The following is a 26,946-nucleotide window of genomic DNA, read 5'->3' on the forward strand; positions in this document are numbered from 1 at the left end:
TCATCAAAGAGTTTGAGATCTGCCTTTGTTGAGGTCCACCATCTACTGCAGTGCGGCGCAGTCCATGAGATCTACCGACTACCAAATGAGATCTTAGCTAAAGTCTCCTCTCGAGATGGACAATCCACATCCACGATTCCCAATCGCTGTGCTGTAAGGTTTCATCCGCCTTTCCTGGCTCGACTTCAGGATCCAGGATCCGGCGCCGTTGTACAGATGAAACCAATTTTAAATGGGATCTATTTTCCAGAAGAAGAAAAATTATGCATGGATCGGACTACAAGATAAATGTGGTCCGTCACGAAGGCTCGATGTCGGAGTGATTTCCAAAAAATCCCGCCGTGAAGACTGGTAACACTATACCAGATCGCTGTAGTTTTGTCTCTTACGATCATTGGGCTAATCTTGTCGAATCACGCACTGATGGAGGTGACGAGACTCCAATACGTGCCTACGCTAAAGGATACGACCGTTGTCAAAGCAGCAACAACAGCACAGTTTCAACTGCGGCACAAAAAAAAAAAAAAAAAAAGCTTAGTTGTTTTGGGTTGTCCATTTTTCCAAACAGACTTTGAGGTCACGTTCGCATTCTTTTAATACTGCTAGCCTGCAGGCAACACAAGCTAATTCAGCTAGCTCGATAGCTAGCTGGCGCTAGGACAAACGTCACGCCCGGGTTCTGTCGATTCGTCGTCTAAAATGTGGGTAAACATTTTTTTTTTTCGTGCAGATGAATGTTGACGATGGCAACCAAGGGAGACGAGGCGCCGTTCCAAGACACAATCCCATTGGTGGATATCAAGATCCGCAATTGGAGGGTTCTGATTGATCCGTCGCATTACGGGGAAACCATGCCAAAAAAGAAAAATCAAACTTGCCAGACTTTTCGTTTCAGCGCCTTCGGGTACCAATTTTCGAATCAAGGATTGTGTAAAACTACAAGGAGTTAAATGTGTTGAGAAAATATTTTGTTATAAATCGGGCCAAAATCGCGGAGGGATAAGTCAGTGGAAGAAAGCACCTGCGGTGTTGTTTATCCAGCAGAGGAAACGTGATTGTCCTGAAAAGCAAAACACTTCTTCACAACAACACGTTTTGTGCTCTTTTGTCCAAAAACGGAGAGGAGCCGAGGTGTTTTCATACCCCCGCCCCCGCCCCCACCATTTTACTCCGACTGCTCTTGGTTTACAAAACAAGACATCAAGGTCACACATCACGGCTCATCGCTAAAGCCCCGCGGTCATTAGCGACAGATTCCTTCCGTTTCCTTTGACAGGTGATTACCGAGGCCTTCGCCGCACAATGGCCGGCTACTTTCGCTCCGCGTCTGTTTGGTGCGCGCCCCGCGACTCGGGTAACGCACCTGACACCTGCGCAACTGCCCGGCGACATTCCTGACACGTTTGTCTAAATCGACAAGCAGCCGCGGGAGGCCACTTCCTGACGCCTTCGCGCCGTTTTGTCTGCCGCCGTCAGACTCGGAAAGCGCCACGACCTGGCTGCGCCTCGTGTCGCGGCAAAACTCCGACAACTTTAGCGGCCACGACGGGAACCCTTACTATGAAACATTTTCCATTAAGGGAAACCGGAGTGTACAACTACATATTTTGGAGCCAAAAAAAAAATCATATTGTGTCGGGACCTCGTTAGAATCTACACCACACAGCGGCGCATTAGCTTACAAGCTAGCTTACGTTTTACAAGAATGTGGAGGGGGGGATTTGAATTCTGCAACTGTTTCATTCTCTGACAAATCATAAGATTACAAGAGACACGTCATTTTATCATAAAACCGCTGCATTATGTAAACCTAACCTGTTCCTTGCAATGCATTTGCTTTTATTTTGCTTTGTTTCACTCCGCTAACTGCAGCGAGGTCGGCAAAGTCTTGCCTCCCTCGCCGGTAAAAGTGAAGAAAAGCACGCCAAAACAAAAGATTCACTGAAAAAAAAGCACATTACAAAAAATGTTGGTGTTTGGCGGGGGCTGGAACGGATTATCAGCGCTCAAATTGATTTCAAAGGGAAAGTTGCTTTGATGTGACGAGCGATTTGAGTCGCGAGCGCGGTCGCGGAACGAACAGGAGCCTTAAGTCGAGGCACCGGCGTGATTGGTCCGCCTTGACTGGGATCAAAAGTGAACTGAGGCCGACGACCTCCACGGCAGCTTTAATGAAACAACAGCACGAGAACACAAGGAGGGGCGTCCGTCTCAGTCCCGTTCGTCGGACGTTATACTTCATACTTCATGTGACATCATAAATAACGTTGTTGGTCCTCGTGAGGCAGGCAGCGGTGGTTTTTTTGTTTGTTTTTAGTCCTCGGAGGTGACGTCAATGTCCTCGGAGCCGGTCTGCTTGGTGGCCACGCGCCACCTGTTGATGTGGTGGTTGCCCTTCTTCTTCTGCTGCGCGTCCGGCCCGTCCTCCTCCAGCTTCTGGCGCTTGTACTTGGTCCGCCGGTTCTGGAACCACACCTTCACCTGGACGCACACGAGGAGACGCGCACTTGCTTCAGCGAGACGACTGGCTACGCCGTGTACACACCATTGCGGAGTTACCGCACGTCTGTCCGTTCCACGCAACGTCGTGGATCGCCCACGTGGCGCTCGACCGGAACATGAACGTCCACGCGCACAACGCAACACCGCGGCTCGACGTGCGAAACGACGGATGGACACGACATCGCGGAGTGGCCACGCTGCGTGGCGGCTTCGGAAGGAACATTTACGCACCAAATATTGTGGAGCAACAATATTTAAAAATCTCAAAACACAGTATATGCACACAACGTTGCGGAGTTACCGCACGTCTTTCAATTCCACGCAACATCGTGACTCTACCGCAATATGAACGTCCACGCGCACAACGCAACACCGCGGCTCGACGTGCGAAACGACGGATGGACACGACATCGCGGAGTGGCCACGCTGTGTGGCGGCTTCGGAAGGAACATTTACGCACAAAATATTGTGGAGCAACAATATTTAAAAATCTCAAAACACAGTATATGCACACAACGTTGCGGAGTTACCGCACGTCTGTCCGTTCAATGCAACATCGTAACTCGACCACGTGGCACTCGACCGGAATATGAACGTCCATGCCCACAACGCAACATCACGGATTGACGTGCGAAACGACGGATGGACACGACATCGCGGAGTGGGCACGCTGCGTGGCGGCTTCGGAAGGAACATTTACGCACCAAATATTGTGGAGCAACAATATTTAAAAATCTCAAAACACAGTATATGCACACAACGTTACGGAGTTACCGCACGTCTTTCAATTCCACGCAACATCGTGACTCTACCGGAATATGAACGTCCACGCGCACAACGCAACACCGCGGATCGACGTGCGAAACGACGGATGGACACGACATCGCGGAGTGGCCACGCTGTGTGGCGGCTTCGGAAGGAACATTTACGCACAAAATATTGTGGAGCAACAATATTTAAAAATCTCAAAACACAGTATATGCACACAACGTTGCGGAGTTACCGCACGTCTTTCAATTCCACGCAACATCGTGACTCTACCGGAATATGAACGTCCACGCGCACAACGCAACACCGCGGATCGACGTGCGAAACGACGGATGGACACGACATCGCGGAGTGGCCACGCTGTGTGGCGGCTTCGGAAGGAACATTTACGCACAAAATATTGTGGAGCAACAATATTTAAAAATCTCAAAACACAGTATATGCACACAACGTTGCGGAGTTACCGCACGTCTTTCAATTCCACGCAACATCGTGACTCTACCGGAATATGAACGTCCACGCGCACAACGCAACACCGCGGATCGACGTGCGAAACGACGGATGGACACGACATCGCGGAGTGGCCACGCTGTGTGGCGGCTTCGGAAGGAACATTTACGCACAAAATATTGTGGAGCAACAATATTTAAAAATCTCAAAACACAGTATATGCACACAACGTTGCGGAGTTACCGCACGTCTGTCCGTTCAATGCAACATCGTAACTCGACCACGTGGCACTCGACCGGAATATGAACGTCCATGCCCACAACGCAACATCGCGGATTGACGTGCGAAACGACGGATGGACACGACGTCGCGGAGTGGCTGAGCTTCGAAAGGAACATTTACGCACAAAATATTCTGGAGCAAAAATATGTAAAGATCTAAAATCACAGTATTTGCACACAACATTGTGGGGCGAGCACGTCAGTTTTCTCCGCACAACACTATGGCGTGAGCACATGTCCGAGGCTATGGGAACATTCAGTTCCATGCGAGCTTTCATCATATTGAAACAAATATTGAATGCAATACCTTACAGGTGCAACAATTAATGAATTAATCAATCAACAATGAATCATTTGTCAAATTCCTCCACAACTATTTTCATGATCGATCAATCGTCTTAGAGCGCTTGTTTGACTTAAAATTCTCAAAAATGGAGCAAATGTTCTCTTCTCCAATTTCTGTTGTCAAGACTTTTCTTGTTTTGTCCCCCCCAACCAAGACATTTGCAAACGTGCGCTCTTTCCTTGAAAAAATACGATGAGCATTTTTGCCAATTTCTGACACGTCACAAACCGGATCGGTGAGGGAACCCTAATCAGGTCACTTCAATTTGAAGTTATGTCCTGTTTCTGGAGTCATTCATGGAATTTTTTAAAGAAGCTGATTAAATTGAGAAAGGAAAAAAAAAAACAAAAAAAAACATATATGGATCAAACATAATTGTTAATTGCAGCCTTGGAAAATTTGATTTGAGAACCTTTTTTTATTTATTTTATTTGCATAATATTTAAGTGAATGTAATTAAAATCTACTCGTTTGTTTTTAAAGTGTGTCTCATCATTTTGCATATTATTTGCATTCATGAATATTTTCTCCAATATGGTAAAATGTCTTCTGCCGTTACTCAATAACAAGGTTCCCAACTGGTCACGTTTAAAAAAAAAAAATGTAATAAAATAAGGAAGAGACGCTCAGTGGATTTTTACATGTTCATGTAAAGTAAGCATCCCTGCTGCGTATCTGCGTGATTGTTTTTATGATCTCGGGCAGTATACAAAAATGAACAATAAAGCAAATGATTCTTAATCTTCAAGTCTTCCATTCCTTCATGCAAAGCGCTGACTGGACAGCTTTCTTTTTAATTGGCCGTTCGGCCTCATCCGCACACACACACACACAACACACACACACACACACATAAACGCTGATCCAATAACAGCGTTAAATATGTTGCAGGCTATTTTGGACTCGTGCAAGCCGAGGGTCTAAACGGCTCATTACCACGAGCGATAACAAGTCTGCTGTGACCGCTTGATGCCATAGCGACGCCTTGCAAATTCTTCCGATTCTTCCCCATCGATGTTTTGATGTTTCTTTCATTTGTCCCAATATTCATCGAGGATTAATTCACCGACAAAAAAACATGAATAAATACATTTAAATGAACCTAGTTAATGGAAAAACTTAAAACTTTGTGCAACGAATATAACAGGACTCTGAATTATGGAAATGTTTAGCGGGCCGGATCAAATCAAGGAGCGGGCTGCATGTAGCCCACGGGCCATATTTTGCACACCTTTATAAAAACATGACCACAACAATAAAGTTGCATTGTTAAATGAATAGTTCTCCCTCCAAGTAAATGTTTTTATTTTTAAGTATGAGTTTAAATTTCAAAAGTTACTCATTTTGTTTTTGTTTGTTTTACTTAATTTATTGAATATTCCTCACTGGATGAATCACTGCAGCTGAATAAAAAGTACAAATTATCCACAAAGGTGTTATAAAATACGACTGACGTCAGTAGTAGTTGTTGTTGGCTATTAATAAAAATATACTTTTAACACAATAGTGGTCAAGGTACAGCCCAGAGAAGATTTTGGCAGCATGCGCCATAAAGTAAATATTTGCCTGTATTCTATTTCAGCACTGATATTTTCTACACCGGCTGGCAAGGCAGGAGAAGAAATGGCAAGTTTGAAAATACAACTTTTGCTTTTATTTTGGTTGGAACATCCCGCACATTTTTCTGAGACCCCCCCCCCCGCCTATTCATTTTTTTTTTCCAGCCTGATCCTTTGCTTATTTTGTTTTGGGGTGGGGGGTGCAGAGCAATTTAACAAGTGTCAATTATTTACGAATTTTGGCACTGGGATTTTGTTGTCATTTGTCACTTTCTTGTTTTCAACCAATCAGACGGCAGAGAAAATAAACCGCTTCCGGTACGAATGGCGCCATTTTCCCTATTTACAGCGATATTGAAGAAGACAGACTTTTTCGAAACTCAAGGGCATATATGGTAGCATTGCGCGGCTTGTTGTCGGTTCTGATGGATTATGGCCGAATGGAGCCCCTTTTTTTTGGGGGGGGGGGTGCAGAGCAATTGTAACAAGCGTCAATTACAAATTTTGGCTAACCCCACATATAGCTAGCTAAGGTCCGCTGTGATTTTGTTGTCATTTGTCACTTCCTTTTTTTTCAACCAATCAGAGAGCAGAAAAAATAACTTACTTCCGGTACGAGTGGCCGCCATTTTCCCCAATTATGGCGATATTGAAGAAGACGAACTTTTTCTATATTTTTTTATCTATACTTTTGCGCGTCTTGTTGTCGGTTCTGATGGCTCATGTCTCAAAGGAGAGCAATTTTTTTTTTAAATTTTGTTCTCGTCAGTGACTCACCTGCGTCTCGGACAAGCTGAGTCCGGCGGCCAGCTGCTTGCGTTCTGCGCCCACCACGTAATGGTTCTTGTCGAAGGCTCGCTCCAGACGCAGCAGCTGCGACGGCGAGAAGGCGGTCCGGATCCGCTTGGGCTTGCGGGCGAACGGGCCGTGGAGGAGGAGGCCGTCCTGGGAGACGTCGTGACCTGCGGACGTCCGGTTTGGAGGTGAGCCGCGGACACACGCACGATTGGAAGTTTGGGGGGCGGGGGCTGCTTGTCTTTTGCATGCTCGGGAAAATCGTAATTATTTCATGTTGACCAATAAAGTTGCAAAAAGGCCACGCGGACTTACATACAAAGCAGAATTCCAATCTGTTGATTTAATTTCGCTCGTCAGAATGACTCGTTTGATATTGTTGCTTCGACATCATTTAGATATTCTAAATTAGCAAGAGACAAAATCTGATGCCGATCGATAATTAAGAGTCGCGTTTTATTTAATGTTAAGGTGTCAAAGCTGCAGGAAAAAGACCTGATTGCGTTCCATAGTTGTTGAGCAAGGTTTTTATTTTCGGATTCCAAATGAATCTTTTTGCGTGCCGTTCGGATTTTCATATGTTGCAGTCATCAATTATTTATTTAAAACAAAAAAGTAATATTATTTGAAATGTTTACCTTTTGAATGGGAGTGTTATTTTAAGGGGTGTCAAATAGCAGTGTGAGACTCTTTTTCTGTGCCTTTGTATTTTTTCAATAATCACAATTCTTAGTGAATATGATTTTCTTAAAATTGCACTTAAAAAACGTATTCCGAACGTTGAGTTGCACTTATAGGCATAAAACACGCATCTAAAAAAATATGAAAATCATCAGTTTTGTCGGGGAAGAATTATTGAAACGTTTTTTTTTTTCTACTTGCAATAGGCAACTGTCTTACTAATGAACGCATTTATTCTTACTTGTACATCCATAATTGTATATTGTGTTTACGCCGTTTTGGATGGTTGAATATTCCATTTAATTCAAGTATAAAAGCAGCCTACATTTATTTTTATACTATATAATTAGTAACTTGTGCCCGTTTAGAAAACAAATTAAGGGGGTTGATAAAGTACACACAAAATTGATGGAATCATATTTGGAAGTTGAAAATCATGAGCGCAATTAATTCACGGCCTTTTTTTTTTTTTGTCTTTAATGACTTTTTTTGGGGGGGGGGGGGTTATTATTATTATTCTATTTTTAGTTTTATTGTCGCCGGCCTACCTTGAAACCTGTGTCCGAAGAAGCGGTTCCGTAGGACCCAGGGGTAAAAGTTGAGCGGCTCTCGGTGTTGCGCGGAGCCGAAGAAGTGCGCGTGCTGCTGGCTGTGGTTGTGGCTGTGCTGCTGGTGCGGGTGGTGGGCGTGATGGGGGTCCACGCCCAGCGACGGGTGGCCGCTCACCGTCTCGGGGAACACCAGCTCGGCCGGGTTCGGGTAGAGCGAGCGGGCGGCCGCCGCCGCCGCGGCCGCCGCCGCAGCCGCCGCCGCCTGGTAGCCGCCCATCAGGGCGTCCGCGGTCGGGCCGCTGTAGCTGAGCGCCGCGGGCCGGACGGGTTCGTCGGGCCCGGTCCCGGCCAGCGGGTTCTCCTTGGCCACCAGAGACTCGATAGTGAAGCAGCGCTTGCCTGCGGGGGCGAACATCTCCGAACGGGGAGCCACCCGGAATTTCCCCCTCTTATTCTTTTTGTAATTTTTTTGTTTTTTTTTTGCTTTTGTTGTTGTTTTTGTTTATTTTCTCTCTCTCTAAATGGCCTTTTAGATGCGCATGTCGATCTTTTCTTTTGTGGCGCAGCCCGGAGATGTTCCTTGAAAAGTCAACAGTGCTGCAAGTCCTCCTTGACGCTTTTTTTTTTCCCCTTTACGCAAAGCTGCACACGTGAGAGAGGGGAGCCCCCCCCCCGCCCCCCACTAGCCCCCTCACGGTCCCTGATTGGACCACAGCACCTGCCAATCAAACCAATAGGAACAATCTTTTTTTTTCTGCAAATGTCCCTTTTATGCATATCGACGTCCGCGAATGCTCCAAAATGAGCTCAAATATGAAGGTTGTCATAATTTTCTTTTTTTTTCATGTTCACTCACAGGTTTGTTGTTTTTTATTCATCTAAAAACACACTGGAATAACTCATCATCATAGAACCCTAACCTAACCTTTTTAGCAAGCTATATTCCGATTGCAGTTACCTTTATTCTTATTGTTTTGAAATAGTTCAAGACAATAAAATGCAGTTTCGAATATTTTTTGGGGGGGTGGTTTTTGGATTTTTATTGGTTTTGTCCATTGAACATGTATTCGTCGTGTCCGGATGTTTTTTTTTATATATAAAATTGATAAACATGCCATTTTTAATTTTAAAAAATATAATTCGTCTCTTTTGTATTATATTTAAGAATCTGGAATTACGTATGGTATCATTTTAAGTATGTATAATTTTTAACTACAACAACGAGTGACGATAATGGGCCTCCATTCCTCCGTTTTTTTTGTTTGTTTGTTTGTTTTTAGAATAAATCAATTCATCGTTATAGTCTCGCTACATTAGTATTTAATTTCTATTTCAAAAAAGGAAACCCTTGGCGAGGTTTTGAACGTGTCCTCCACCTTGAGAAGGATTTGGGTCGTGGAAACAAAAGGAGAAAAAGGAAAAGGGGGAGGGAGAGGGGAGAAAACGCCGAAGTGCAGGTTAATAATCGACTTGGGAATGTGCAGCGAGTCGCAATAGAAAATGATTAGCGTCAAAAAAAAAAAAAAGTTGTTGATGAGGCGTTTAGAGGTTGAAAGGCTCCTAAAGGCGCCATCGGAGCAGATTGCGTTTCCGGCGGTGACGTCACCAGCGCAGATAACCATCGCTGCCATTTGCCACTTGTGCAGGAATCGAACATTTTCTCATTCAATTAACTTTTTTTTTGTTTGTTTGTTTGTTTTGATCGTAGTGCGCGAACGCCCCGCGGCCAGGCGCGCGCGCTCATGCGCATCACCGCTGCGGGTTCATGGCGGCGTGCTCGTGCGCGCGCACGGGCGCACCCGAGCGCTCCTTTGCGCTGCTCGCCGGACACCTGATTAGGGACACCTTGCGGTCCACTCCCGGCAGAAACGTTTGCGTCGCGGTTCCGGATGTTGTGACGACGTGGTGGCGCTGAGGGGGGGGGGGGGGGGTTCTAAAAAGCTCAGTGGAAATGTTGGACCCTTTCCTTTCCAAATAGGGTTTTTAAGCAAAAACAACACATTTGTGGACTTGAGAACAGATTGAGAAGGACCCGAGTGCGTTTTTAGTTCCAAGAACAGAAAGTTCCAGAAAAACTTCAGCCCGGAATTTTCAAGGCGCGATGCCATATTGTATTTATACCACATATTTTATAAGCAATATTGTGTTGGGGTTGGGGAGTAAAAGAACACAAAGAACAGTTTGTGCGTCATGATTTCATACTTCAAGGCCCGTTGATATGGTCATCCTCCTGTTGCGTGGCCACCAGGGGGCAGTATCATTTATATTCATATACGATTCTGCTCAAGACTTTACACACACTGACAGAATGTGTAAGATGTGTACAATTTTTTCAAGAAAAACAGAGTGATCAACCGTTTTTTGAAAAGGATTTTAAATTAAATTCTGTCATTTTGGGAAAACTGCAATAGTTGCATAACATAATGAGAAAAAAATTGCAAAATTGTCTCGATTTGGTCGTCATTGCATTTGCCAAGATTTCCCAAATGATGCAATGTTATGTAAACCTTTAAGCCCAATTGTAATACGCAAGGAAAACAACTATGTGACACCAAGAACTGCGGTCATTTTAGTCATTTTTGCAGATGATAAAGAATATATGCCCGTTATGTTGTCTGTCTACATGTATTGCTGCACCTGATGTGTTGATCGCTTCATCCTATAAAGGGTAACAAGATGGTGCTACTTTTGTTAGCCCATCTATGGCGTTTTGGATAGATGGTGGATTTATCGTTGCTGTACTTTGTTTTATGTTTAACGGAAGCAAAAAATCTCGTAATGGCTGACACTTTCGCTTGCACAAATTATTATGATCAGGGGAAAAAAACCTCGAGGTCAATATTTTGATATTTTACAAAGTAGAAAATGCACGCTCACAATGTGTTGTCAAGCCTCATCAAATTTGTTGACGCGACATTACGATTTGACACCTTCCACGTGCTTGATATAAATAATAAAATGTGTGATGATTATTAATATTTTGTGTTAAAGAAATGAACAATGGTGTTAATGAATGCAGCTGCAACCGAGCTCATTTACATTCAAAAGCTGCGATCGATACCAGATTTGTATGAAATAACACCAACAATATGATCCCGCGTACCTATTTGACATCGTATTTTTTTTTCTTTTGTTATTTCACTTTTTTTTTTTACTATTAATATTCCTTAATCAGATTGCTGAAGTACAATATTAATATTTTATTTTCTAACCCTGTAGCCAAGATGTACCACATTTTGCAAATCAATAGTTGGAGATCTTATTATTAATATTTGGGAACACTTGAACTCAGCGAACTTAAGAAAATATTCTTATCTTAAACAAATATCATTTGTATAACTAAGTCAGTTGAGTTGAAGAAATGTTCAAAGTATTTTTGTCATTCCTCATGCAAAGTAACGACACCGAGAGAGAAATGTTGCCCCCTGTGGCGACTAAACGTACTGTCAAAAGATGCTTCCTGTTTCAAAGTAGTCACTGAAACCATTGGGTCATTTTTCATTCATTTCATGCTACAATATTTGTAATATACATGCCTCGCAAATTGTAAAAAAAAAAAAACAACGCAACTTATTTACTAGCAGAACAATCATGACAAAATATTAAATTAACGAAACGAAAATTCCTGAAGGACCAAGAAATTTCTTGTCAGTGTGGTACGTGGGCTCCCTCTGCTGGTGTGTGAAAAAATACTGGCTTCAATATTACTTACTTTGGCCTGAGCTTTTTTTTAATTATTATTTTTAATCCACTTGACTACATTTAAGCACAGTACATTTGACTCTAAAATTATATTATTATTATTGCATTTAATCTTTTAGAAACCTTTTTTTCTGTTGTATTACGGGGGGGGCGTGGTGGGCGGGGTTATTCCTTCTCTGGTCTTTTGCTGCCATCTGTTGGTTAAACTGAGATACACATCTTCATTTATTTTTTCCTGCGTATTGAGTGAACGTATATTAATACATCTAATATGATTACATTCCCCGCCCCGCCCCGCCCCAATACTGTAAATACGTAAAATTAAAATAAAAAGAGGCTACTCTTTTTCAGTACTAGTACTAATTAAGATAAAAGGGTGACCAGTATTTAATTGGGTTATATTTTGTGTGCGTTTGAATCCACTTCATTGTGGCGCTGCAGCTGCATTTCGTCAGCGTGAGTCCCCCAAAGCCACCAAATCTCTCGTTGCCGTTGCATAATTCAAATGAAAGCCGTCCGGCGGCCTAACTTTGCGGATTGGGTCGGACGCGTCGACACGTCATTCCCACGTGACGAGACGCTTCCTTCATTAATAACCTAATTGTCCCTTTTGTTTGCCATTAGTGCTGCGTGTCGGGCGCTAATGTGCGCCACCTGAGGACTCGGGCGACGCATTGAAATCGGCTGAAGCTGCGGAGATTTGCGGTCCACTTTGTGATCCGTCCATCCATTTTCTTTGTCGCTTATCCTCACGAGGGTCACAGGGAGTGCTCTAGCCTATCCCGGCTGTCATCGGGCAGGAGGCGGGGCCGCACCCTGAACCGGTCGCCAGCCAATCGCAGGGCACATCGAGACAAACAGCCGCACTCACAGTCACACCTAGGGGCAATTTAGAGTGTCCAATTAATGTTGCATGTTTTGGGGATGTGGGAGGAAATCGCAGTGCCCACCCGGAGAAAAGCCACACAGGCACGGGGAGAACATGCAAACTCCACACAGGCGGGTCCGGGATCGAACCCGGGACCTCAGAACTGTGAGGCCAACGGTTTACCAGCTGATTTCCAATTTCTACTGTTACAAATGTTTAGGTCGTTTTGTCTAAAGTCTTTTTTTTCTTTTTCATTTTTTTTAATGACTGAATATTACCAAACTGGTGTACAGATAATTTAAAAAAGGAGTTTTTTTTTTTAAAGTCAGAGAACTGTAAACATTGGCTGGACGGTGGGCCAATTCGATTTTATTTATTTATGTATTTAAAAAACATTTTTTTTTTTTTTTGGGGGGTTTTTTTTTTTTCCATTTTATTTATTTCTTTTTTTTTCCCTTTCACCTCGCGGGGAAGCACTCGTCAATTGGTTGTCGGCACAGCCTCCATTAAAGGCTTTCGATTGATTTGAAAAGTCCCGTTCGAACGTTTCTTTTGCACCAAAACTCGTCGAGCCCGCCGAGGAGGAGGAGGACCCGGCGGGCCAGAAAGATGGCGCTCTTTTCGCCACTCTGGGAAAACGTCCGCGCAGTATCGCAGTGGTCATCGCGGCGGCATCGCGATCGCATTCTTTACGTCCCTGAACGCCGGAGGTCATCGTATAGTTCCTCTTTGTTGGTCCGCTTTCCCCTGCCAGTCTGAATGCAGACAGGAAGTGCTCCCCCCCACCCCCGCGACCCCCGGCTGTGCCCATGCGCGGTCGCCATTGTGCTCCGTCACAAAAGATTTCCGCTTCCACTTCAAACGCGGTAATGAAAGCTAATGACAATTAGGAGAAGCATAAAATATGCTAAGCGGCGTTTGGACGTCGCGTGAGAACTTTCGCGCCTTCTCGGCTCGCGCGTGCGCGGCGTCCATCTTGTTGCGCAACCTCCATCGCATATTTGGGTCGACTTTTTAGCAAGCGGCGATTCTGAGCGGCGCGTGGGCACCCTCTTGTGGTGCATGACAAATAATCCCGACTTAAAGGCGTGACAACGACTTTAGTCCGGTCAAGCGCAGTTCAGTTATATTTAACTTTGAAGTTCACGAAAGCTGGATTACATTTGTGTGTTTTCAGTTTATTTTCAAACAAAACGACAATATTCGATGTATATTTTGAGCGTTCTAAAGTCTGACAAGCACGCGATGACGTCCGGTCACATCTTTTGTCTTCTTTTCCATCACTTACAATAGCAAGAAACCGCTGCGGCGCTGTAAAAATGTTCCGGCACAAAAAAAAAAAAAAAAAAAAAAATTCTGCTTGATCTAACAATGAAAATATAATTATGTCATGGCGGTACGGTGGATCAGATGGTAAAGCGTTGGCCTCACAGTTCTGAGGTCTCGGGTTCAATCCCGGACCCGCCTGTGTGAAGTTTGCATGTTCTCCCTTTGCCTGGGTGGCTTTTCTCCGGGTGGGCACTCCGGTTTCCTCCCACATCCCAAAAACACGCCACATTAATTCGACACTTTAAATTGCCCCAAGGTGTGATTGTGTGTGCGATTGGCTGGCAACCAGTTCAGGGTGTTCGCCGCCTCCTGCCCGTTGACAGCTGGGATAGGCTCCGACACCCCCCCCCGGGAAACTCGTGAGGATAAGCGGCAAAGAAAATAGATGGAAAATGACGTCACGTCGGAGGACAGGACAAGAGATTGCCGCTCTTATTTTGAAGGCGCTCGCGCAGTCGACTGTGTCGCTTTGCAACCGTTAAGGTGGCCTCTGCCAATTTAGAGCGCGGCCCCCCCCCCCAACAAATCCCCTTCATCTCCCGCACTTGTTTTCCCAGCCCCCCCCCCTCCCCACTCCCCAAAATGGGATTACGCCCGACGCCGAGTCGGCGGCCGTCATCTCACGGCGAGCAAAGCAGATCAGACTCGCGGCCGAGATGGCCTTCAAGCCTTGTTTTCGCCCCCCCCCCCCCCCCCCCACCCCCCCCCCCCCCCCCCCCCCCGCCGTCCTCCTCTTCCTCGTCCTCCCCGCAGAGAGAAAATCCCACTTGACGTAGTTGCTGTTAGTTAAACTCGCCGGCTTGCGCTAAGTCGCTTGCCGGCAGAGTCGGGTCGTGACTCAGTCGATCCTTTGAATCGGTGAAAAGCAAACGATTCCGTCAGGAAGGGCGGCACGGTGGAGCAGCTGGTAAAGCGTTGGCCTCACAGTTCTGAGGTCCCGGGTTCGATCCTGGCCCCGCCTGTGCGGCGTTTGCATGCTCTCCCCGTGCCTGCGTGGCTTTTCTCCGGGTGGGCACTCCGGTTTCCTCCCGCATCCCCAAAACATGCGACGTTCATTGGACACTCTAAATTGCCCCAAGGTGCGATTGTGAGCGCGGCTGTGCCCTGGGATTGACGGTGTACTCCGCATCCTGCCCGTTGACAGCACTCGCGCGACCCTTGTGAGGATAAGCAGCTAAGAACGTGGATGGATGAATCGGGAAGTCAGCCGCTTGGTTACTGAGTCGGTTTGCCGGTTGCTTCGTTGCGACGTCGGCTGTTGGTTTGTCGTAAGGGAGCGAAGTCAGTCGCGACTGCCGTCCTCAGTCGCTCAGTCAGGACTTTGTCACTCACCCAAAGAGTTCGTTTTCATCGGGGATTTACTTTGGTTTGGAGTTGGTTTTTTGCGACATTTCATACATTTGCAGTTTACCGCCAGTAGAGTCATTATCGAGCGGGCCAATTATTGAGTTCCTCACCAAATTCTTTCATCTCCGAGTTACTTGTTTAGTCGTAGAAGAGTAGTAGTCGCTTAGTCGTCACAAGTACGAGTCTGTCCCATAGCAAGTCGGTTACGGAGGTCATTACTTAAGCGGTCGGTAATGAAAACCTCAGGCTGGCATTTATGTCGTTGTTGTTACAGATCAGTCGGGCAGTCATAGCGACAGGTGCTGAGTTGATGATTCAATCGGTCAAGCGGCTGCGAGCGTCCATCTGTAGCCGGTCGGTCAGAAGTGCACCCGAGCGACTTGTGTCAAATGTCCACGATCTTGAGTAGAGTCACAGCCAGCGATAATTGCGGCGTATCCAGTACAACTCCCTGAGGGCCGCCACCACGGTGTGAGATGCTCAGAGTGTTTGTTGTCACGTTCGCGTAAGCCGAGAGCCCGAAACGATTCCCCTTGATCCTCCTGCGCGGCGGCTCTTTCTTCTTGCTCGAGATTAGCGGCACCGAAAGCTTCCCCGCGTGTCGCCTTTGTGGGCCGCCGGCGCCCGTCCGCCACGTCCTCCGGCGTCTTAACACGCCGACCGGTCTCTGCCGGGCCGCGGGAGGCCTCGCTCGCTCGCCGCTGGAACCCGTTCAAGTGTGCGTCCGCCCCACTTCACTTTAATAGGTACACCGCGGAGCGTTTGGCCAATTGTAAAATATTCAAATCATCTTGCTCTTTTTCACCACTTCAAAAGAAATTCTTCCCTTCTAAATGAATAGGAGTGCAATTCATTTTTTTTTTTTCCAAGTTAAAAGAAAAAGGCACGGTCGGCCATTTGCTACGCGGCGCATTCAGCGTTAGCGTCTTGGCCGTGTCATCCTTGTGAGTATTTTCACGTTTACTGTTGTATTCAATAATCGGGAATCGCGTCATTTATTTTCTTTTTCACTTTTGGTCCTCAACAAAACTCAAAACAAAGGTGTCACATGGTCTTCCCAAAGTCTCTTGAGCCGCAAGCGAGACCATCAATAACACGAGCGGACTAAATCCGACTTTAAGGTGAAAATTCATCTGGCTCACGATCTTCCGTCTGCGAGGATTCAGAAACCGTTTCAACAAAACAAGCCTACTCAAATGTAGCCAACTTTGCTATTGTCACTTAAAAAAGATATTTTCAAATATCGTTTGCCTTCTGCAGAGTCAGACGCCATTTTTGATTGTTCACGAGTTCATCAATATTTCATAAAAGTAGCAGACAAAATGGGAACAGACCAACCGAGTTCTGCCAAAAATATGAAATTGACCACTTTTGGACGTATATAGTGAAATGTTGTTGTTGCCTCTTGTATCACTTCAAAATATGAAGATTTGTCAATTTCACGTTGATTTTTTTTGTAATGTGATGTCATCAAAACCAATCAATCAGCCAGTGCAGTTCATTGCATAAAATATATTTCTGAATATGTTATTGAAATATACAAAAAAGAACAATCATCAAAGCATGTAGAAAAATTAAATATATAACTATACTTCTGTTAAATATGAATAGTCCGTCACCATCCGTGGCGGATATGTACAGGGAGGCCTTATCGGCAGGCCCGGACTGGGTCCGAGTCCGCGTCCACGTCTGCCAGTTCTTCTTCTTGGTGGTCTCGGCGGTCCCCGGTGGGGGGCGGGCTGCCGGGGGCCAGGCCCAGCTTGGCCAGCTTGGCCTGCTGCTGCTCCAGACTCTGCTTGCGCCACTTGATGCGTCGGTTCTGGAACCAAACTTTCACCTGGAAAACAACAACGGAACGCGCCCGTCGTCAGGCAAATTCGCCAAATTGAGGGAAGCCTTTGGAGACTTTTTTTTGTCTTCCGACCGCGCAGGAAATTGCGACGCATTTTTAAAGTCACTACGCAGGCTCTTTTCTCAGGGAAGAATCTTTAACTTGCGCTTGGAATTTGCAAATTCCCACGTGGCTGCAAGTCCGTTTTACTTCTTTTGTCAATAGCAAATGTTTCCTTTTCACGTTTTGAGTGCTTTCGACTGCAGCGTCGGACGGAAGCGCTCGTGAAGGTCATTCGGACACGAAAGAGACGCAATACCGAGAACTCGAGGAAAGTTTTTCAGTTCTATTGAAAAAAAAAAAAAAAAGGGGGGGGGGGGGGAGAGACTATCGGAGTAGTTAGTGCCGTGGTTTTCCTGTGTAAGTGCGTTTGTCTCAAATGGAAGTTGTCCACCGGTGCCCTCTAGCGGTGCGGCGATTTCAAGGCGCAAACTGCAGAATTTTGCAAGAACAGTTTCTTTTTCAAACGCACGTTTTTGTCCCATTTTGAACCGGTTTGCATTAACGGAATTGACTTTTAGCAATATTCAAGTGCAGTGTCCATTTTTGCGGGCTTATTAAGACCCCCACATGGTCGACGCCGATTGTATTCGGAGTGCGCCTCAAAAGTTAGCGGCGTCGACCGACCTGCGCTTCGGTGAGGTGCAGGCTGGAGGCCAGCAGGAACCTCTCGGCGCCGACCATGTAGTGCTGCCGGGCGAACTCCTTCTCCAGGCTCGCCAGCTGCTCGCTGGTGAAGCTGGTGCGCATGCGCTTGGACCTGCCGCCCTTGGATTTGAACGCGTGCACCTCCGGCATCGCCGCAGCCGCCGCTGGGAAAAAAAAAAAAAAAAAACACAACAAAAACATTGACAAAACCGCCGCAAGCGTGAAGGGAGCGCTGCGCCCTGCGCGGGGGTATACCTTGCGCGTAGAAGCCCCCCCGGCAGGCGACGGGCGCGCAGCAGAAGTAGCCGGCGGGCAGCACCCCGCACGGGGCCGGCGCGTAGTAAGCCAGGGCGGCGCCCAGCGGAGGGGGCCGGCTCGGCCGCTCCGAGACGCGGTCGTCGTCGGTCTTGGCGAGCAGCGCGTCGATGGTGAACGACTTGCCGGGAGCGGCGGCGGGAGCCCGGGCGGGGGGCTTGCAGGAGGGCGCGGGGGCCGGAGGACGCAGCGCGTATCGGAAAGCTGCCGCGGGGATGCTGCTCGGGATCTGCATGTTTGCAACAACAACAAAAAAAAAAGGGGGGGGAAGATTCCTCTTTCTTTTATACACGGCCGGAACGCGGAGGTGTCAACAGCCCCCCCCCACCCCCCCAGCTGGGCTTTTGTCTTCCCAAGCAGAAGATGAGAGGAGCCAACATCCCGACAACGTATCCAATTAATTGGTGGACTCGTCCAAGCTGGGATTGTCAAACATCCTCACTCTTTGAAAGGGGGGGGGGGCTTTTGAAGATGGGCGGCTTGGGGGTCGTCCACTCCCGGCCAGAATTAGTCGGCCTACAAATTCCTGCATGCATCTTAAGTCCAAATGTAATCAGCACTGCTGGGAAAGCCTTGATGTCGGCAAATGATCTTATTAAAGGCAAATCATCCTATTAAAGGGCAGCCCCCCCCCCCTCCCCCCACCCGATTTTCATTCCCAGGAGCCGCCGAATTCGGGGACTTTGTGCCCGAACCAAGCCGCACTAACGCCGTAGAAAAAGTCCAAGCGTGGCGTTTTTCTTCTTCTTCTTCTTTTTGTTTCTCTTCTTTTCCTCCATTTCTTCTTTGTTTTCTTCGTTTCTACGAACCAAATTAATTAATAACCGAGGTTGCAATCCCAACACGCTTCAGAGCCCCCAACGAGGTGGACATCGATTTTTTTTAAATTTATTTTATTTTTATTTATTTTTTTTTTTGGGGGGGGGGTTATTTTCACGGCGAAGATTTCGAGTGGGAAACTCATTGGGGGACAATCCCCCCCCCCCGCTCCCGAGTAAAAGAAAAGTTTCTGTATGTGACTCTCGAATGCAGCCTATTGTGCAGTTTTGCACTTTTGTCTTGACTTGAATGTTTGATGATGATGACGATGATGATATTTGATATTCATATTAGACACACTTTTATTGTCTTGGTATAGGGCCGCATTTTTAAAAATAATTTTACGTGCCTTCTATTAAATTCAAGTTGTCTCCGCAAGTTCAATAAAGCACAATTTTATTAGTTCCGTACTGATATGAACAAATACTGTATGTCATTATTATTTTGATATTGTTTATTAACACACTTTTTCCATTTCCATTTTTGATTGCATGCTTATCAAATTTATTTCTGGATCTTGCAGTATTTTTGGCAATATTTATTTTCCGTTTAAATCATTTCTTGGACTTAATTCACAGTAATGCTGTAGTACTTTTTTTACATGGATTTTCCCGATTATATTTATGCATCTTATTTCTATTTTATTTAATTAAAGCTTGATATATTTTGAATTTTACGTTATTACATTTAGCTTTCTATCCTTTTAACTTGATTAGTGCACACGCAGTAGTATTTTCATTGCATGCACAGTTTTTTTTTTTATTGTATTTCTGATCATGTAACTTTAAAACAAAGTACGCAACTATTGCACTTAATTCCTAATTTAATTTCCTGCTTTTATTGTTCAGTTTTCCAATTGAATTTCATGGTTGCATTTGATTAATTTGGCTTTCTTCACTTTTTGCACTTGAGTCATTTTATAATTTTAGTATTGCACATTAAGCCCAGTATTTATTCAAAATAGTATTTCCTCTCGTTTTTATTTTCTTCAAGTACACCAAGGAACTTAGTTTGCAGTAATATGAGATTTTTTTCCAGTGTTGTAATATTCGGACGTTTGTTCAAATCATTTCTGATTTTTTTATTTTTTTTTTTGGGGGGGGGGCAGCAGTGTTTCTCGTTGTTGTCATAATTATTGCACTTCATCTTTCCTACTCTTCAATTTTCCAATCTACTTCCCGCATTTTATTCACGTGTTTCTTCCCAGCTTCCTCCGAAGGAATTTACTTAATTTTTATTTCCTTGTCTTTGCTGTATTTCGTCATTTGCCGGTTTCCCCTTTTTTCGGGGGGGGGGGAGGTGGGGGGCGACGGCTCTCGCTTGACTCCGGTCGCGTGCGTGCGGTTTTTTTTTTTTGTTTTTTTTTTGTTTGTTTGTTTTTTTTCAACTTGCAGCTCTGCAAACATGACGGGTCGCCTTCGGAGTGCGCATGCGCGCTCCGCCCGCTGTTTGCCGTTTGCGCCCGGGTGACACTGCGCCCGGATAAACACGCACTTTTTTTTTTTTTACCTTTTCTTTTTAACCCCTTGTGCTTGCTTTTTTTCGCTTTTTTTTAATTTTAGCGCAAAGTTTTAAAAAAAAAATTAAAAAAACTTTTGCTGAACTCAGAAGCTACTGCGTGTCGATGGGGGTTTGGGGTTGGGGAGTGGGGGGCTTCCCCCGATGTGTATTGGACCCAGACGAGGAATCCACTCCGATGCGATGACGTCACTGCACTGCAATGGGCCATCGTGCCGCAAATGAGCTTCAAAGTCATTTTTTGTTTTGTTTTGTTTGTGAATTCTTGAAATATGCTTGAAGACGAGTGCTGCAAACGTGCAAATAATTTTGCTGGCAAGTAATTAATTAAATGGAAGTAATATGTAGTAATTGTAATCATTACATGACTGAGAAAAAACATGGCTGCTTTTAAAAATTGTCACTTTTTTTAAAATGCTCATTTTTGTTCAACAGCACTTCCTGCTTGTAAAGTTTTGTTTTGTTTTGTGCGCGTCGCTTTGTTCGCTCGTGATTGGGTCCCTCTGGTCACGTGGCCCTCTGCAGTAGTCTCAAACGTGACCTTTTTTCCCCCAAAATATGACCTTGTAGCGGAGTCACTGATGGTGTAGTGGTCAGGCGTGGGATCGATTCCCGCTCAGTGATGGCGTCGATATCTGCCCTCCAACTGACTGGCGACCAGTTCAGGGTGTAGTCCGCCTTTCGTCAGAAGCTAGCTGAGATAAGCTACAGCTTTTCCCGCAACCCTTGTGAGGATAACCAGCTTGGATAATGACACGACCTCGAAGCGCCACCTTGTGGTGCAATCTTTTAGTTTGTCGGAGATTTTGAAAAGGTTGAACTCCTCGATCCTTTTGAAGACATCTTAATTTTTGATTTTTTTTAATAGAATAATTATGTCGTTAGTCGCACGATGTCTCAAAATGGCAGAAATTTGTCATTAGGTCAACACGGTATAGTATAGCGCTTTTACAAATTACGTTGTTTTTTTTTTTTTGTTTTGTTTTTTATTGGCTAAAAATGGTACTTGTCTAGTAAGTAACGTTAATGCCACAACAGGGAAGTGCAGCGGCGGACTTCCTTCCCACCGTGCGGGATTAGAATTTGCATCCTCAGTCGACGGGTGATTGAGGAGAACAAAAGCCCGTCAACGCCATCGTCATCATCATCATCATTAGCTCGGCGTTGCTGCTGACACTTTCCACGAGCGCTGCATGCGTCGGCGTGACGTCAGCGGGTGGCAAAAGGAACCGAGTGGAAATACGGCCGGGAAAGGACATTTTACACGTTCAACATCTTGGGTCGAGTTTTAAAAGCATTCATTACGTCGCAGGTTGTTTCATTGTGCGACGCGCGTGCGCTCACGGCCAACGACGAGGCGCTCTGGCCTTCTCTTGTCGGGTCAGATTAAAGAATAATGAAAACCAGGCGCACTGAAGCGTCTCCGCCGGCCCAATTTCTCTGTCCGCACACTGGGTGTCGTGTCGGCTCACTTTTCTCGGCTTCCCTCATCGATGTGCGCGCACTCGCGGCCCACAACAAGGCGCTCGGAAGCAGTCACGCCTGTGGACCGTATCCGAAGGAAAGATGTGTGTGGAGTAAGCCAGCTAAGCCCAAGTTGCAGTTGTGACGGATAACTGTTCACGTGAAGGAAGTTGCTTGACGGTGTCACCACCTTCTTCCAAAAATCAGGAAAAAAATAGGAAGCTAAAATGGCGAAAAACTTTTGCTCTATCCACAATTGAGTACTATGAAGCTCTTGGTCTTTGCAATTACCATCAAACACGTCAACAGGATCTCAAAACAAATCCCCGACTTTACTTTACAGGGTCTCTCAGTCCACTTGGCTTGGACGAGTGCGGACACGATATTGGGTACGCCACCGCGCTCGGGTTTGCAGCATTTGACGGGCAAAACGATCACATTTGATTTGGAGGCCTTCGTGGATGCAAAAATGTTCATTCCGACGTTGTTACGAATATTTTCAACCGTTTAGCCGTGGGGGGGGGGGGTGTCAAAATATTAGGAACAGCCGGGGTTTGTGAGCGTGTCGGATAAAAACGCGGTGTCGCCCGACACGCACCGGACCGCGGACACAATATTGGGTACACCGGCGCTCTCCGATTTATAACATTTGACAGGCAAAACGATCACGTTTGATTTGGAGGCCTTCGTGGATGCAAAAATCTTTATTCCAACGTTGTTCCAAATATTTTGAACAGTTTAGCTGTGGGGGTGTGTGTCAAAATATTAGGAACAGCTGGGGTTTGTGAGCGTGTAGGATAAAAAGTGGACACAGAGGTTCTCTTTTGTTACCAAGGAAACAAGTGATACCATCCACAGTGTTCTTTTTGTAGCATTGCGCTGAAGTGCATCGTTTGTGACCTTTTCGTCGCAGGTGGCGTGTGGACGGCTTGCGGGGCGCCGATGCTGACACCCCCCTCTAATGGAGGTGAGAATTGGCGGGCTGGACTTTAACACTTGACCCCTGTTTACGCTTCCTGTGGGTGTCATTGCCCATAAAGTGGCCGCTGGCTCGCAGGAGGCCCGGCGCTGCGTTCAGGGACCTCCGACCTCGCCGGGGGCTCCGAGCGCCCCCTCGCTTCTACACAGTCTCACTTTTCAAACACGCACAACTTCAGGAGGTTTGTATTGATTGCATTAAAAAAAAAAATGCATTTTTTTTTTCAATAAAATGAAGTGAATGCAAGTTGTAAAGCTGTGTTCGAAAATGGTTGACATTTAAAAATATCCCTTGAAGTCAGCCAGTTAAAAAAGAAAATGACCAGTCATGTTGAATTGCGTGCAACTTTTGACTTTCATTTTTATTTAAAAAAAAATCTGTAACCTGTTACAGCTGTATTGCAAAGCTGAGTAAATAATGTAATTTTAAAAAATCACTCAACTACCAGGTTTGTTATGGTTACTAAATGAATTTTTTGGGTGAGGGGTAATGTGGAAAACATTTTATTCTAATATTACATGTGAAAATAGTTAGATTTGATTTTAAAAAAAATATCCGTTAAAATATCCCTAAATTTTCTTCATAGTTATCCGCGATGACTAAGTGAAAGCAAGTTTTCAATTTTTTTTATTAAACAAAAGGCTTGGTAAATAATGTAATTTTAAAAAATCACTCAACTACCAGGTTTGTTATGGTTACTAAATGAATTTTTTGGGTGAGGGGTAATGTGGAAAACATTTTTAATCTAATATTACATGTGAAAATAGTTAGATTTGATTTTAAAAAAAATATCCGTTAAAATATCCCTAAATTTTCTTCATAGTTATCCGCGATGACTAAGTGAAAGCAAGTTTTCAATTTTTTTTATTAAACAAAAGGTTTGGTAAATAATGTAATTTTAAAAAATCACTCAACTAGCAGGTTTGTTATGGTTACTAAATGAATTTTTTGGGTGAGGGGTAATGTGTAAAACATTTTAATCTAATATTACATGTGAAAATAGTTAGATTTGATTTAAAAAAAAAAATCCGTTAAAATATCCCTAAATTTTCTTCATAGTTATCCGCGATGACTAAGTGAAAGCAAGTTTTCAATTTTTTTTATTAAACAAAAGGCTTGGTAAATAATGTAATTTTAAAAAATGACTCAACTACCAGGTTTGTTATGGTTACTAAATGAATTTTTTGGGTGAGGGGTAATGTGGAAAACATTTTTAATCTAATATTACATGTGAAAATAGTTAGATTTGATTTTAAAAAAAAAAATCCGTTAAAATATCCCTAAATTTTCTTCATAGTTATCCGCGATGACTAAGTGAAAGCAAGTTTTCAATTTTTTTTATTAAACAAAAGGCTTGGTAAATAATGTAATTTTAAAAAATGACTCAACTACCAGGTTTGTTATGGTTACTAAATGAATTTTTTGGGTGAGGGGTAATGTGGAAAACATTTTTAATCTAATATTACATGTGAAAATAGTTAAGATTTGATTTTAAAAAAAATATCCGTTAAAATATCCCTAAATTTTCTTCATAGTTATCCGCGATGACTAAGTGAAAGCAAGTTTTCAATTTTTTTTATTAAACAAAAGGTTTGGTAAATAATGTAATTTTAAAAAATCACTCAACTAGCAGGTTTGTTATGGTTACTAAATGAATTTTTTGGGTGAGGGGTAATGTGGAAAACATTTTTAATCTAATATTACATGTGAAAATAGATAAAAATATCCGTTAAAATATCCCTAAATTTTCTTCATAGTTTTCCGGGATGACTAAGTGAAAGCAAGTTTTCAATTTTTTTTTTTATTAAAACAAATATTCAGTATTTAGGGTGGGGGGAAAAAAAAGTATTCCAAAACTCTTTGAATGAATATTTAAATTGTCCCTTAAATCTCGTACACGAAATTTTACCAGAATGTGAAATTCCAAACAAGTTTGTGGAAATGTTTGCAAATGTATTTACAACATGATTCAACTTTATATAATACTGTAGTGCCCGCATTTTATCTTACAGCTATACTCCCAAAAATGTATTTAATAAAAAATGAAATAAAAAATGTCCCTTAATGACAAAGTGAAAGCAAATGTTTATTTTGTTTGATCACAAATTGAAAAAAAAACTTTCGTGGCCAATTGTGTCATTCAAAATGGAAATATGTCACCCTTCGAATGTTGCCCCTAATAACAAAATTGAAAAAAATAATTTCATAATCTCTCATATGTACCAGATGCAGAAGTGTGCTGGAGTCGAAAAGAATCTTAAAAAAGGACGAGTTGAAATGGTCCTTTTGTTGTTGTTGTTGTTGTTTGTTTGCATTGACGTCTCCGTGGCAACGGCGCTTTACAGCGGCGCTCATTGTATGCGTCCAGCACATCAAAGCAGCAAGACAAAGACTGGAAGACACTTTGCGCCTCATAATGGACTCCATCATGAGAGCGAGAGAGCGCGCACTCACTCACTCACTCACTCTCTCACGCACGCGCACGCAGACGGCCCACTTCCCCCCGAGTCAGCGCTCGATTGCGTCGCAATGGCGTGAGATGTTCAAACAAGGACCACACGCAGGCACGCGAGGGCCTTCTGCGGCCTCTGCTGACATCTGTTGGACGGAACGGGAAACGCAACCAACAAGAAGTTTGGGCCTTTGTTTTGTTTTTTTTTACATATTTTCCACATTTCTTCTTATTTTCCCCCTAAACCTTCGCCTAACACCAGATTAACTTCAATTCACTCTGCTGTGTACTATTTGTGTTTCACAACAGTCCCCTAAATAATGACGAATTGAACCAATGGCTTCCCCTAAATTAATGACGTCAATTCAAGCGCGTGTCATATCAAATATGTACACCGGAGGGCGCCAGAGAATATCAACGTTCCAAACCGCAAGGAGGTCCAGGATCGCCACCATTTTTTTGTTTGTTTGTTTTTGCAGTTCTTGAGAGTGAATGAAAAATGTTAACGCGCAATTTGCCTGCAGGTGGCGCTGTAATTGCGTTGGTCCACTATTTCGGGAGTTTCACTTTTGTACTGACAGGCAGTACCGCAGCCTACCTGCAGGGGAGGGGAAAGAAAGCTGTGCAGCCATTTTTGTACTTCCGTTTTGTACTTTGAATGGTTTGAAGTATCGAACACACGTCAAGAGCAAAGCAAAAATGTACTCATCATTTTTGCTCTTCTTTTTTGTACTTTAATTGTGAAGAGCTGCATGCACTTCCACCGGTAAACTACAGGTGGCATCATGTAAAGAGTGATTTCCGTGGTTTGTGACATGCGAACTACCGAACTTTAGCTTTTCCATCTCCACCAAAAAAAATGTCGGGACAAGATGTCTCGCGCGCAGGTGCAGAGGGGTGGATTTTAATTTCATTTTCCCACTATATCGCGTGACCCCGATGGGAGGGTGGGGAGTGAGTCAACAGTTTCAGGTCCAGCTGAAGTCAGCGGTCCCCAACCGCGGGTCTGCGGACCGCTACCTGGCCGTGAGGCCTTTGTCACTGAGCCGCAGAGAAACAATGACCAATTTAGATCATTTTTGTTGGATCGCAATTTGCGTGTCAGTGTGTTTTTATTATGAAAATGGACCGGATCATTTTCACCGCAGCAGCTGCAGGCCTCAAGTTTGAGACTCCGAGACTGCGCGGAACGCTTCCGTTTCCGGTCCGTGTCGGCTTGCTGACAGCGGCACAGCCGAGTAAATGAAATTATTTCTTAAACTAATTCACTTAATTACATTTATGGAAAAGATTAGTTTTTTTCAACGTGGATGAAACAACATGATATCAGGAATTCTATTTACGCAACAGTTAAATGTCCCCCACAAAGTCGGCTCTGAGCTGAGGGACAAATCAGCCACCATTTTTGTAGTCCGCATGTAAAGATGCGCATGCAGTTCGACATGCAACCTGCAAGTGGCGCCATGTTATAACCAAAGACTGATTGGTGCTGTTTGATGCATGCTAGCTGGCCAAGTGACAAAGCAGCCGCCATTTTTGTTGTGCTGTCTGTCGTCCTCTTCTTGCTGTCACAAGCTAGCAAAAGGAATGGTAGAGATTCCAACATTTTGTATTTCTATTTTCTTTTTTGTTAACGTAGCTAAAACCAAGTGGAAAAGGATTCACCATTTTTGTAGTTCTT

General features: G+C 44.4%; 2 protein-coding genes across 2 annotated transcripts; both read right to left on the bottom strand.

Annotated features, from left to right (window-relative positions):
* Positions 1 to 2,137: 2,137 nt before the first annotated feature.
* On the bottom strand, positions 2,138 to 8,528 carry emx1 (empty spiracles homeobox 1). Its single transcript, XM_061843793.1, has 3 exons — positions 7,931 to 8,528; positions 6,684 to 6,868; positions 2,138 to 2,481 (listed from the first exon to the last, which is right to left on the bottom strand). Exons 1-3 carry the CDS (start codon positions 8,346 to 8,348, stop codon positions 2,314 to 2,316), a joined length of 771 nt encoding a protein of 256 aa, XP_061699777.1. The 5' UTR covers positions 8,349 to 8,528; the 3' UTR covers positions 2,138 to 2,313.
* Positions 8,529 to 16,776: 8,248 nt separating this feature from the next.
* Positions 16,777 to 18,304, bottom strand: noto (notochord homeobox). Its single transcript, XM_061844473.1, has 3 exons — positions 17,974 to 18,304; positions 17,698 to 17,882; positions 16,777 to 17,016 (listed from the first exon to the last, which is right to left on the bottom strand). The coding sequence occupies exons 1-3, from the start codon at positions 18,266 to 18,268 to the stop codon at positions 16,828 to 16,830; spliced, it is 669 nt and encodes a 222-aa protein (XP_061700457.1). The 5' UTR covers positions 18,269 to 18,304; the 3' UTR covers positions 16,777 to 16,827.
* Between the last annotated feature and the right edge of the window lie 8,642 nt (positions 18,305 to 26,946).

Source organism: Syngnathoides biaculeatus, chromosome 15 (genome assembly GCF_019802595.1).
Source record: "Syngnathoides biaculeatus isolate LvHL_M chromosome 15, ASM1980259v1, whole genome shotgun sequence".
Classification (NCBI taxonomy): Eukaryota; Metazoa; Chordata; class Actinopteri; order Syngnathiformes; family Syngnathidae; genus Syngnathoides; species Syngnathoides biaculeatus.